Source organism: Anolis sagrei, chromosome 1 (assembly GCF_037176765.1).
Source record: "Anolis sagrei isolate rAnoSag1 chromosome 1, rAnoSag1.mat, whole genome shotgun sequence".
Classification (NCBI taxonomy): domain Eukaryota; kingdom Metazoa; phylum Chordata; class Lepidosauria; order Squamata; family Dactyloidae; genus Anolis; species Anolis sagrei.
This window is the reverse complement of record NC_090021.1, coordinates 45,639,113-45,652,633: the sequence shown is the minus strand read 5'-3', so window position 1 is coordinate 45,652,633 and position 13,521 is coordinate 45,639,113. Positions and strand designations below refer to the sequence as shown.

The 13,521-nt window shown below is 37.3% G+C and overlaps 1 protein-coding gene across 4 annotated transcripts in view; it reads right to left on the bottom strand.

The window, feature by feature from the left end:
- KIF6 (kinesin family member 6) overlaps window positions 1-13,521 on the bottom strand; it is a 160,330-nt gene that overhangs the window by 132,208 nt on the left and 14,601 nt on the right. For all 4 annotated transcript variants that reach the window (XM_060754090.2, XM_060754092.2, XM_060754089.2 and 1 more), the window contains exons 4-5: window positions 4,965-5,112; window positions 3,225-3,334 (exon numbers count right to left, since the gene is read on the bottom strand). In XM_060754090.2, coding sequence (XP_060610073.2) covers window positions 3,225-3,334; window positions 4,965-5,112 — 258 coding nt within the window. The remainder of the gene's footprint in view (window positions 1-3,224; window positions 3,335-4,964; window positions 5,113-13,521) is intronic.

Genomic DNA, 13,521 nt, shown 5'->3' with positions numbered 1-13,521 from the left:
TAATGGAAGACCCAAGTAAGAATCTACAGAGATGGATCCAGAAAATTGCAGGATTTAAAATTAATATGTCAAAAACGAAGATACTAACTTAGAACGTAGAAAAGAAAAAACAGGATATGATTAGAGAGCAAACAGGTCTGGAAATAGTTTAAAAAATTAAATATCTGGGAGTTTGGATAACAATAAAAATGGACAATTATTGAAAAATAATTACCAAGAGATGTGGAAAAAAATCCAAAAGGACTTATTAAAGTGGACATATTTGAAACTATCATTATTAGGCCGGATATCTTTGATCAAGATAAATATATTACCAAAATTGATGTTCCTTTTTCAAAATCTTCCAATAATCAGAAGTCAATCACTTTTTGTAAAATGGAAGAAAGAAATATTAAAATTTATATGGGTCGGAGGAAGGCCAAGGATAAAATACGATAACCTGATTGATAAAAAAATCTAGAGGTGGCTTAGGCCTCCCAGACTTTAAAGCTTACCATTATGCTTGCGCTTTAATGTGAATTAAAGATTGGATATTATTGAATAAAGAAGATTGTTTAAATATAGAAGGAAATGACTTAAGAGTAGGCTGGCATGCCTACTTGTGGTATGAGAGGGAAACGAAGAAAAAGAATTTTGGTAATCACTTTGTCAGAGCGTCTCTGTTGAGAGTCTGGCAAAAATATATTAAAAAATCTTTACTCTAAAACACCTTTATGGATCTCCCCGATGGAAGCGCATCAATGAAGACTTTTAGGTTGGCGAAAATGGCCAACCTATAGAGACTTATTAAATAAGAGTACAACTACCATTAAGACATACGAGGAGTTAAAACAGAAGTTTACAAATCTCACATGGTTACATTATATGCAAATTAAAGAGTACTATAATCAAGAGAAAAAGCTAGGCTTCTGTTGGGAAGAGGTAATATGAGATAGGATATTAAAAATGGAAAAGAAAATAATATCCAATATATACAATATATTACTTAACTGGCTGACCAAAAAAGAACAGGTTAAAGAGTGTATGATAAAATGGGCTCAAAATTTAAGAATCCAAATCCAATCCAAATGAGAGAGTGGGAGCAAATGTGGAACAAAAATTTAAAATATACTTATGCAACAGACTTTAAAGAAAACTGGATAAAAATGTTCCACAGATGGTACACCACACCAAAACAGTTAGCTAAAATGTATAAAGCAGTCTCAGACAAATGTTGGAAATGTAAGGACCAACTGGGATCCTTTTACCACATGTGGTGGATGTGTAAAGTGGCAGTTAATTTTTGGACAAAGATACACGAAGAAACACAAAAGATTCTAAAAAGAAGTTTTGTGGGGAAAAAAAACAGAATATTATCTATTAGGGTTTACGGATATGGATTTACAATTAAATTAACAAGAAGACAAAAAATTTACATATATTACAACAGCCGCCAGGATTGTTTTCGCAAGAGAATGGAAACAGGAATCAATTCCACCAATAGAAGAGTGGACTGGAAAAATTAGAGAAATAAAAGATATGCATGAATTGACTTTTTTGTTGAAGAAAAACACAGGTAATATTTTAAAGAGGACAAATTGGGACCCTCTCGACAACTATCTAGAAAATTTGTAAAAATGAAAACAAACACAAGAGACAATTTTGCTCTATGAGAAGTAAAAAAAAAATTATGAAAGAAAGATTATTGCCAAGAAGATGGAATAGAAGTCATTTTTTGTTTTTGTTTTTGCGGGAGTTTTTTATCTCCCCTTTTTTTCTTTTTTTTTCTTTTCTTCTCTATTTCTTTCTTTTCTCACTTTTCTATAGTTTATTGTTCTCATTCTTTCATTGTATTCTTTATAAAACTTAATAACATTTTTTATAAAAAAAAGAAGAAAAACCTTGCTTCTGCCTTCTCCCCATCATTAGCAGTACTATTCTACATCAAAATTCAAGTTCAAACTAAATCTTTATGTAGTTTAGATACTGCTACCTGTGTAGTAAGAAAGAAAACAGAAAGCATACATCAACAAGTTCAACAATTACAAAAAAAACCAACATTCTGAACAGTGTAAATATTTCCTCTCATCTCATTTCTTTTACATTTTCCCAGTTTGTATTTATATGTAACAACATTTACATGATAATATGTAATCCAATTAATATATATTAGTGGAGAGGAGGGTTTTACCCACCACTCAAAAGGCCATAAGAGAGTTCAAGTGTTTAAAGGGATGCTCAAGCTCTGTTAACAGCTTATTTTAGTTATTGTTGTAGATAGTTTGATTGTAGCTTGCTACAGTTATAGCTCGATTATCTGTCTAAAACAACTAAAAGGTAAATCTCATTTTTTACCATTTGACTATATGTGTTTTCATAGAATTTAGGGTCTGAAAAGAAAAAGAGTATACACAAAACAGTAATGTTATTTAATAAACAACAAATCATACATCACCAAGATAATTATACATTAAGTTCAGATCTCTTACCATATACACTCGTGTTTAAATTTACCTCAAGCACAAGCAAGGACTGGTTTTTGGCGCCAAACAATGGATTTTGATATGACCTTAGGGGATAAGTCAAGGGTCATTCTGCAGAAAACAGAAAATGCCACCACAGACACAGGGAACCAGCCGCCCATTGGATGAAGGCATCGTTTTCCCACCCAGGCATTCGAAAAGGCCACAGGTGGCACCATAATGGAGAGGATAGGTGGAGATGGTGCTTATTTCAGGGTATTCCAGAATATACTAAACTTTCACCTTTTGCCACTCTGCTCAGAGAAGGGGATGGTTCTCTTTCATGGCCGGAATCCTGCCATAGATGCAGGCCATAGATGCAGGCACAATGTCAGGAGAGAATGTTTCTGGAACATGGCCACACAGCCCAAAAAACTTACAACAACCCAGGACATACACTGACCCATGAATAAGTCAACCCAGATTTTTTTGATTGACTCCTAGATCTATACATAAATTTATACGGTATGCTCTTAATGACTTAGAAAACACTATACAAAAATTATGTTCTGGAACATGGCCAAACAACCCGGAAAACTCACGGCAACCCAAAAATTATGTTATTTTAAAAAAGAAAGGAGAGGAAAAGGACAGCCCTTCTCTCATTAGTATCTTCCACATACTTCCAGGCTTTTGCCCATTGTAGTCAAACAAATCAAAAGAAGGATAAATGTTTGAAGCAGGAGAAAGATTTGTGCTGGATTTTTTTAAAACAATACTCACGGCAAGTCTTCTAATTTGGAGGCTTCATGTCGTGGATCCAACAGATCATAGCCACACTCATTGTAAATTTCTAAATAGGAAATATGGATAGTGTATACCATGCTGCTATCCTGAATTGGAAGAAAAATAAGTAAGACCAATCTAATAACTGCCTAAAACATAGGGCTAGTTTATACAGCATGCTTCTTTCTACATGTCATATCTAAAAACATGTTCAAGTTGAAACACAGTTTTAGTTAGATATTTTATTAAGACACTGATACATATATCAGAAACAACTTCAAGGTATTTAACAACTAATTGTGAATTATGAAATGTAAGTACAAAAGAGCTATGCTCTATCAGACCGAACACCTTTTTAATTTTTTTGTTCAGAGATTGGCCAAATAAAGATCTATGAGAAGGAAAGAAACAAATCAGGAAAATGATAGCTGTTTCCTACTTCCACTACCCAGAAACTAATAGTGAGAAGTGATCTACAGCTATAATGATTAACAGTCACAGATTCTTCATTTAGGTTGATTAATTTTCTTTTAAATTCTTCCAAACTAATGGCCATCAATACGTCTTATGATAATGAATTTCAATGTAACTATGTACTATGTGATGTTTAGGAAAGATAGAAAAAAATCAAACTCCTATGACTTGTTTATGATATTTTAAGAGTACACAACACCAGCCCCCAGAAATAAAGATGCACCCTGTCACTGTGCCAACCATTGTATTCATGGATCCATTAATGTTCAAGCACCACATGTTGAGACTACATCCAGATGTTAGCTTTGCTTCTTTCTTTTTTAAATGACTTTTTGAAAAGCCATTAAACAAAGATTTCATGAATGGTAAACCCTATATATGTATTTTTTTTCTTAGTGATTTAAAGACTGCTTCATCATTCTATAAATATGCCATTTATGAAAGCAGAAACAATAATGGAAATGGGATAAGGGAAGTGATTGCACCATGCTTTTTACACAGCCTACGTCTAGAAACCTTGCTGGACTTAAATCGAGATGTCACAGTTACCCTTTATTTCCTGTCTATTATGCCATTTAAAAGGATTGTGTCTCTCCTTCATCTGTCTTTTATAATCAGGCCTAACCTCCTTATCTGTACTGTTTCCAAAAGTGGTGATACAGCATTTTCCTGGGTAGATTATCTCCTGTAAACTTTCTCTGCAATTTAAAATGTTTACCATTTTTTCTTTGGTCAGTACATGTGTTATCATCACAGGAAATCACTCCTGGACAAGTATGATTGCCTTCCAAGAGTAGAGTCTTGGTGGTGGGTACCTATTATGGATCCTCATGGTATTTCACAATGTTATATTGTATCGGCAATTTGAATATCACAGACTGATACTGACATTTGATGTGAGAAGGCTGAAAATAAAGTGACTAAAGATACAAGCAATCTATCTAATTTTCGTGATTTGTAATCTGACTACAGCTATGGATCAATATGTAGATTAAATATATTACAGTAAAAATCAAACTTTATTTAGATCCCGCCCCATCTCCCCATGGGGACTCAGGGCAGTTTACAACATAAAAGGCAACAATTCAATGTCACAGCATAACATTTCATATACCCATTTGATGTTATCATACTTCATTCTTTGGTATATTTATGTCAGACCGCACAATAAAATTAAGACTTCTTTTCTGATTTATATCACTGAAGAGCAAGTTAAGTATTTTTCTTTTTAAAATGGGTGGGAGCATTTAGAATGGCTTGTACCTTTTGTGACTGATGAAAAATATAAGATAATGTCCGTGGAATAATACCGCGATCACTGTAACGTTCTGCTCCCCCAGTGATGGTAAAAGTCTTACCACTGCCTGTCTGTCCATATGCAAATATAGTGCCATTATATCCACCTAAAGCACTGAAAAAGAAGACATGTAGTATTTATATTTTATTTATAATATCTTAGTATATGGAATCTTCTTAGACATAAATACAGAAATAATATTATAATTTTTAAAAGAATATAAAAGAATAATGAATACTCAACTTAAAACACTCAATCAATACGAAAGAGCAGCAAAAAAGGTTCCCAATGACGGAATGTCTAAGCATATACATTTTCAGCAGAGCTTTGAAGATGAACACAGACTGAAGATACATATGTTTAACTCAAGTACCCTCCTCTCTGAATCCATTATTAGAACATTCAATAGCTAATTGTGGTGCCTTTAAAAACCATTTTGCAGATAAAATATCACACACAACAGCCAAATTAGATGTGTCTTTGGAGAAGATGTTGATAATGAGGTGTCCAGCAATTCTGTGGGTGGGAGTACACTGGATCATGCTGAAGTGGACAAGCTGTTAGGACAAGTAAGGTTTTCTTGATACCTGCCCCTTTTGGCAAGGAGGAGATGCAATTTGATCTCAAATAAAACATATAATTAAAGCATCTCTCAAGAAAGGGGACTTTAGTTTTCAACTTGCTTAAAAGAAGCAAAAGAAGCTGGACCCCCCCCCCCCCCTTTGGATGCCCATGGAATGTAATAATTACAGATCAGTCTCTAACCTTCCTTTTTTGGGCAATGTTGCACTCCAGGTAAGGGAAAAAAACCCTGACTTTAAAACACACCACACAATGAGTGAAGAAACAAATCCTCTTTACTGGCTTAGTAAATAGCCAGTAAAAATAAATGCTTGTAAGGAAATAAGAAGGTTCCAAAAAGTAATGAGTCAGTAAAACGCAGTAACACAAAACAATGTCCGCACAAGATATAAAAGCAGTTCCAAGGCAGTGTTTATCCAGGCAAGAATCAAAAGGAAGCAAAGATAATCCAAAAAGCTAAAATTCTCCACATGAACAAGACTCCTTGAATAGGATTTCCATGGCACATGCACTTGATTTTCAAACGATGCCTGATCTAACAGGTTTTCCCTAGAAGCAAACCTTATATCCCAAAACCCAGAAATTGGTTTTGCTTTCCCCCACACTTGCCCCTTATCTGACGAAGCCTTTTGGAGCAACATAAACACTGAGTTTGCTGTCGATTCTGGCTGATCTCCAGCCGCCTATCCTTCAATTCCCTATCTGGCTGCTCATTAAAATTTCCAGAACTCAGATTGTTTTCCAAACCCAAATCTTGAGAGCTCACAGAAAGAGGGAGTAAACTATCACTCCAAGGCTCAGCAGGAATATTCTCATGAGAAACTGGCCTTTGCATTGGGGCCTCTCTGTCATTGTCTGTATGAAAATCATTGACCAAACCATCTCTATCTTGCACCTCAGTCTCAGCCTCGGCCTCGGCACCATCATTACTCTCAGCATAAGCATCATGATGCTGGAACACAAACACAGGCTGATTCCCAACAGGCAAGGTGACTGAGATGGCAATTGCCCTCCAACTTCAGGCATCTCTGGGTGACACACACATCCTTGATCCATTTCAAATTGGCTTCAAGCAGAATATGGAATTGAGACTGCTATGGTTGCCTTAGTGGATGATTTCTGTCTTAACACTGACAAGGGGTGTGTGTCCCTATTGGTGCCTCTAGATCTCTCAGGGAATTCTATACCATCAACCATAGCATTTTTCTGGAACACCGGGGGAGGTTGGGTATTGGAGGCACTGTATTGCAGTGGTTCTGGTCATACCTCTCAGACAGGTTCCAAATGGTGGTGCCTGAGGATAGCTGCTCCTCAAAAACGGAGCTGTTATATGGCATCCCACAAGGTGCCATTCTATTCCCAATTGTTTTTTTTTTTAACATTTACATGAAACCACTGAGAGGAACTTTCCAGCCTTGGACCGATGGAGGGGCATGACTTCCCAACTTGCCTCATTCATGAAGCCTTCAAAACTGCCCCATCAAAATTGAGGTGCGCCTATGATACCCTTTATGTCACTAAAAGGATGCAGGCCTATGTGTATCCTGAATTCTTTGCCTCTTATTCTAACCTGATCTGGGACTCCCTTTGCACTCTGTTTGGTATGGCTCTTGACTACTCTTTCGAGGTTGCTGTTTGGATTTGACTGGTTTTGAAATCTGGCTTGGTTTTGAACCATGTCCATCTGTTTTATTAATTCACTGGTCAGATTCTACAAATTTCACATGTGTTTCACCTTTTGACTCCACTTTCCCTATCTAGTTTGTTGTGTTTTTTGATCATGGCCATTAAGATCATGCTATGGGACCCATTCATCATTGAAACGAGATCCTGAATACGAATGGCAACTTTATGTACACATCTGTAATGATATAGTTTGCAAAAATGTGCTTGAGATTGTTTTTTCCCATCATTCCATTCTTTTCTTCTCAGGACACCACTTGAAATTTTTCAGTGTGGTAAGGTATTTCAGAATGTAATATCATATGACAACATTTTTAATTTTCAAATGGAAATTGTACTAGATATTTTCAGCTGAAAAATCTAATGTATGTTATGTAAAAGAAAAAGAAGCTCTATGTACACAGAGTTTATAAGAATAGTAATAAAAACAAAAACCTTTCCTAGGAGGATAAGGCCATGTGTAGTTCAGCTGCTGGTCTGGTGCCATGAGAGAAGCAAAGAGCCTCCAACTAATTTATCTGGAAACCTAGGCATTTGCCAGATGGCTCAGTATAATCTACAAGAGCAAGATTCCAAAGAAATCCAGCACCTGCTCACAACAAAATATCAGTATTGTTGGAAGTATTTGTTTTCTGCAGGGTTATTAGGCAAATATTCCACCATAATTTGAAAGAGAGGCCATTGATTTTCCAAAGGTTATGCCACATGATTACTATGAAAGACTATTTAACAACAGAACTAACTGATTTTTGAATACTTAGTCACTGCACTAAAAATCAGAGCTCTCTTCTTTCTCTACACGGTCATTTAAGATCATCCATGGTTATGGAACTGTACTTGCTTCCTTTGTTTAATTAGGTATATTATTAAAACACATATCTAAAGACCTGAAATTGGCATATAAAAGAATCAATGTAAATAATTTATAATTATTTCTAAAAGATAATGTATAGTCCTAATATCATACATCGATACACATTAAAACCATATACATGTTTAATAAAATGAAGCTAAACCTGGCTCTAATCTGGTCTTTAAGTGGGGGGCATTTCAGAACTGGGATTCCACAACAGGGAAGGCTGTTCCTCATGTCATTGCATAATACATTGCCCCAAACGGACTAAACTATCTCCATATTATGTATCTTTGTGTTAATGCTAAATTTGTAAAACAAAACCTTTTTAGCAATACTGTTAATTTCATAAACATGGCTATCCTTGGAGAAGCAAGGGCAACCACATACATTCTAGACCCCTGCTCATCCTGGCTGATAAAGGAAGCCAGAGGGGGGTTAGCAGAGTGTGTGAAGGTGGTGGTTAATGCCTCATTACAGGAAGGCAAGATTCCAGATAGCTTAAAATAATCTGTAATAAAACCGCTGTTGAAAAAAACCATCACTGGACCCCACTCTATCAAACAACTTTTGGCCTGTGTCCAATCTCTCCTTTTTGGACAAAGTCATGGAACGTGTGATGGCCTTGCAACTCCAGGTATTCTTGGAGGAATCTGACTATTTGGATTCGGCACAGTGTGTCCCTGTTGGTTCTCCTAGACCTCTCAGTGGCCTTTGCTACCATAGACCACAGTATCCTTCTGGGATGTATCATGGGTATGGGGCTTGGAGGTACTTTTCCAAGAAGGTGTTGCTGGGAGACACCTGCTTGGCCCTGCAGCCTTTGTCTTGTGGGGTCCACCTACTGCTAAGGAGGCTGTTCAGGTCCTGAACTGGTGCTTGGCAGCTGTGATGGTCTGGATGAGGTCAAACAAATTGAAATTGAATCCAGACAAGACAGAGGTACTCCAGGTCAGTTGAAACTCCAAACAGAGCATCGAATTACAGCCAGTATTGGCTGGGGTTGCACTCCTCCTGAAGACACAGGTTCACAGCTTCCAGATTCTCCTGGATTCATCACTGAACCTGGAACCCCAGGTTTCAGAGGTGGCCAGGGGAACTTTTGCCCAATTAAAGCTTGTGCACCAGTTGTGCTCGTATCTTGGGAAGTCTTGGCCATGGTAGTCCACAATAGAGTACTGCAATACACTCTATGTGGGGTGGCCTTTGAAGACTTGTTTAGAAGCTCCGAGTGGTCCAATGGATGGCAGCCAGACTGCTCTCTGGAGCAGGATACAGGGAGCACACAACACCCCTGTTACACCACCTCCACTACTTGCCAGTCTGCTACGAGCAGAATTCAAAGTGCTGGCTTTAGCCTAAAAAGCGCTAAACGGTTCTGGCCCAGCTTACTAGCTTACTAGTCTGAACATATCTCCCTTTATGAACCATCCTGGAGATTAAATTATCTGGGGAGGTCCTGCTCTTGGTCCCACCCCCCCTCGCAGATGTGACTGGTGGGAACGAGAGACAGGGTCTTCTCAGTAGTGGCTCGACCATGGAACTCCCTCCCCAATGAAATTAGACCTTCCTCCTGGCCTTCAGAAAAAAGTAAAAACTTTGCCTTGGGACCAAGCCTTTGGGCAATAAGCAATACAAGGAATGAACAAGGATTGTGTGCAATAGATATTTGATATCTGAAATGGCCATTATTAATGGATTAGTGATTTTAACATTCATATTAATATGCTTTTAACTCCACGTTTTAATGTTTAAATGTTATGTTTTTATTATCTTTACAAGAGCTATATATTATTGTTGTTTTATGCTGGGTTTCATATTAAATTTTGCCATAAATATGCTGGAAACTGCTTTGAGCCCCCCCCCCCCGGGGGGGGGGGAGAAAAGCGGCATACAAGTGAAGTAAATAAATAAATAAATCCTTTATCAAGAGACACTAATTTTGCTGTGCAAGTAAATACTGGATATATAAATTTCCACAGTGGAATGAAAACTAGCTTGAAAACAATGCAGCAGCTAGACCCATGTCAACTGTGATGGGGAGTTCTTCTGTAAAATATGCTCTATCATACTATAGTAAGCATATTTAATGGTTAGGAAATGTGTTTAAATATATATCTTAAAAGAGAATATACTTTTTAGCAGCTGTTTGATGAAAACAAGTCCTTGACACACATTCAAACATGTGACTTCTTATCCTTTTGAAGAGGCACTTTAATCACTACTGTCCCAACACTTTATTTTTAGCAAGATTTAAAAAGGAGAAAAGAAAATGAACTCAAAACATGCTAAATAAAAACCCTATCATCATGTCGAAGTGGCATTCCAAAAGGACATTATTTTCTTCCTCTACCATGCTGCAAATAGATTCTACAGAGCTCTACATCAAGCCACCTACACTAATAAGCATAAGGATATGATGTATTTGTCTGCTCCAGAGTTCAGTCCTTCAATCAAAAACTTATAAAAAGATCAAAAATGAACATTCTTCCAGTATATCCTTTTCTTTCAATCACTGGGCTGGTTCCTGGTACTAACCTAAGGATGCTTCGTCTTTATTACCAGAGTGAAAGTAGGTTTTATTTTCATCTGGCAACCCCTGGTGCATAATATTCTAGATTTTTATTCTCTACATTTCATGCAGGTAGCTCAAAGTGAAAAGCAATCCTTCTACACAAACTGCCCATGTATTTACCTCCAAAGACAGAAAATACTTCCCTGATATGCTAGTTAAAATCATAAAACAAACAGTTTGGAGGACCATGCATAAAAGCATAAAAAGCTATTTTTGATCAAACCAAATGTTGTCATGTCCAGAAATCAGTACATGAGTGTAACTGGATGTACCTCACTGACAATTGCACCCTGCCTACCTATCATCCAGCAAAGTGACTGCATAGCTGAGATGCAAAATTGCTAGTTCAGTGGCAATTTGGTAAAGAGTTCAGACTCCATCCCACACTGTGTTCCCAGCATTTCCAAACATTTAAAAATGGAGCCCATCAGATGACAGAAGATTCTTCTGTGGATTGGCCGTGTGGCTCTGTTTCTGAAGTGTATGCACTGCAAAGATTTTAAAGACTGGCAAAAATCAACTCCAGTTGTTCCCCCTGTGCATAGAAACAGGAAAAAGTGGCTAAATTGAATTGTGATGGGAATTGTTCTATTTCTCCATCTTTAATCTGTTTTGAGATGTTTTTGTATGGTTGATCTTTACATGTCCCGTAATACTCCTATTATCACCTTCATTCTTTGGACATAGAGAAGGACCAATATATATTTTTATTATTGTTTTCATTGCTGAAATTGCACAATTTTGAAGATATGCTAATTAGTTGTTTTGAAAGGTTCCTTTATCACAGGCATGGTTTCTGTTTACATAAAACTTAAGGTGGTGGCATTGTTTTGTGGGATACATTTATTTTCTTAAATCAATATATCTCTTTCTATTTAAAGTTTTCAAAATTTCAGTTTTTTCCACAGCCTCCCAAACATTTAAAATTCAATTTCTCTGATCTCATAGAGGACTTCTGTAATTGCGAAAGGAAATGCAAGGCGGAAGAAGTGGGAGGAGACTATATTATCCCGTATGATGGAAAATAAAATAGATGACTAATTTAGAAACAGAAGCGGGAGAACATATGTGATGGTTGTTACTAAATTCTCTGGATACTTTAAAGACAGAGCACCATGGGACAGCATGTAAAGAAGATTCCACATGCTTCCCCACCATTTTGGGGTGAGGTCCTTAGTTTAACAAGTTGGCAAGTTCAAGAGAGAGGCCTTCTTCCATGTGGCATTGCTGTGAGGTCTGGAATTCTAGGGAGACACTGGTTGATGCTGGATACAACATCTAGGCTTCTGATTCCCTGCACAGACAGCCTGAGACAATTTGGCATCAATTTCAGTATAAATAAGATTAGGGCATGAACATAGGCTATTACATCAAGAACAATTATTTAATAGATAGTCTTGTTTCTAGATGTGTTTTTTTTATTTATTTACAGTATTTATTTTCTACCCATCTCATCCTGGCTGAGTATGCTCGATTCCGGCTACAGGGGGAGCTGCCGCTTCACCATCCACTTGTGACACTGAGTCCTTGATGGAGTACTTCTTCATTCTTATGCATGCTGCTGGAACGATTTATGGTGTTGTAAATTAGCTAAATTAGTCTCCCCGCATAAAGCAGTACCTAAATTTCTTACTTGCAAGATACAAATGTCTTTCAGGCTGCATAGGTCAACAGCAAGCTAGACTATTAATGGTTGGGAGCTGGACTGTCTTCGAACTTGGGAGCTTACTCTGATCTGGGCTGGCTTCGAACTCATGACCTCTCAGTCAGTCATGATTTAATGCAGCTGGCTATTGACTAGCTGTACCATAGCCCGGTCCCATTTATTTATGACTAAGTGAGACCTGGAGAATATTGGAAGCTATATGACATCTTATTAGTCTAATGTGATATATTAACTTAGATTTTTAAAAAAACTAAGTTATATATCTTCCTATCAGTTCCTAGTGCTATGACTTTAAATGATTAGGGTATGGAGGTTGTTCCTTTCCCTGGTAGAGGGATGCAGTTACTCTGTCCTGAGCTCAGGAAAAGAATGACAACTGGCATGCAAAGTGAAATGAAGAATCAGAGACTGTGTATTTGCTGCCAATTCATGTTGTGAAATGGAGGGTCAGGCACATCAAAGTAATCCTCCTACAAAATTAGTTTTTGATCAAGGTCCTAGACAAAAATGTGTACACTGAAGACACTGGTCCCAAGACTAAGGTTAAGAAATTATTTTAAGATATAAATTTAAATTTAAATTTAAATCTACAAAAAGGGTATGTAGCATTTTTACCCCAGATTGCAGGAGCCCCCGGTGGCGCAGTGGGTTAAACCCCTGTGCCAGCAGGACTGAAGACCGACAGGTCGCAGGTTCAAATCCTGGGAGAGGCGGATGAGCTCCCTCTATCAACTCCAGCTCCACATGCGGGGACATGAGAGAAGCCTCCCACAAGGATGATAAAAACATCAAATTATCCGGGCGTCCCCTGGGCAACATCCTTGCAGACAGCCAATTCTCTCACACCAGAAGCGACTTGCAGTTTCTCAAGTCGCTCCTGACACGACAAAAACAACAACAGATTGCACTTTCCAAAAATGACAAATTTGTGTTATAAAGACTTGTTCTGCTTATACAATTTAAAGTAAAACTACAACACAAAACTCTACATATCCATTAATAAGTCTTTTAGTTAGAATATATGAGGCAGAGTACACTTAGCCAGATCAGGAATGTGCTGTTCAAAATGCTATGTAAACATAAAACTAAATGGCAACTCTTGTTCCAAAGAATTTACAACCTAAATGTTAGAAACATTAAACCAGCTATAACTGGAAAACTGTC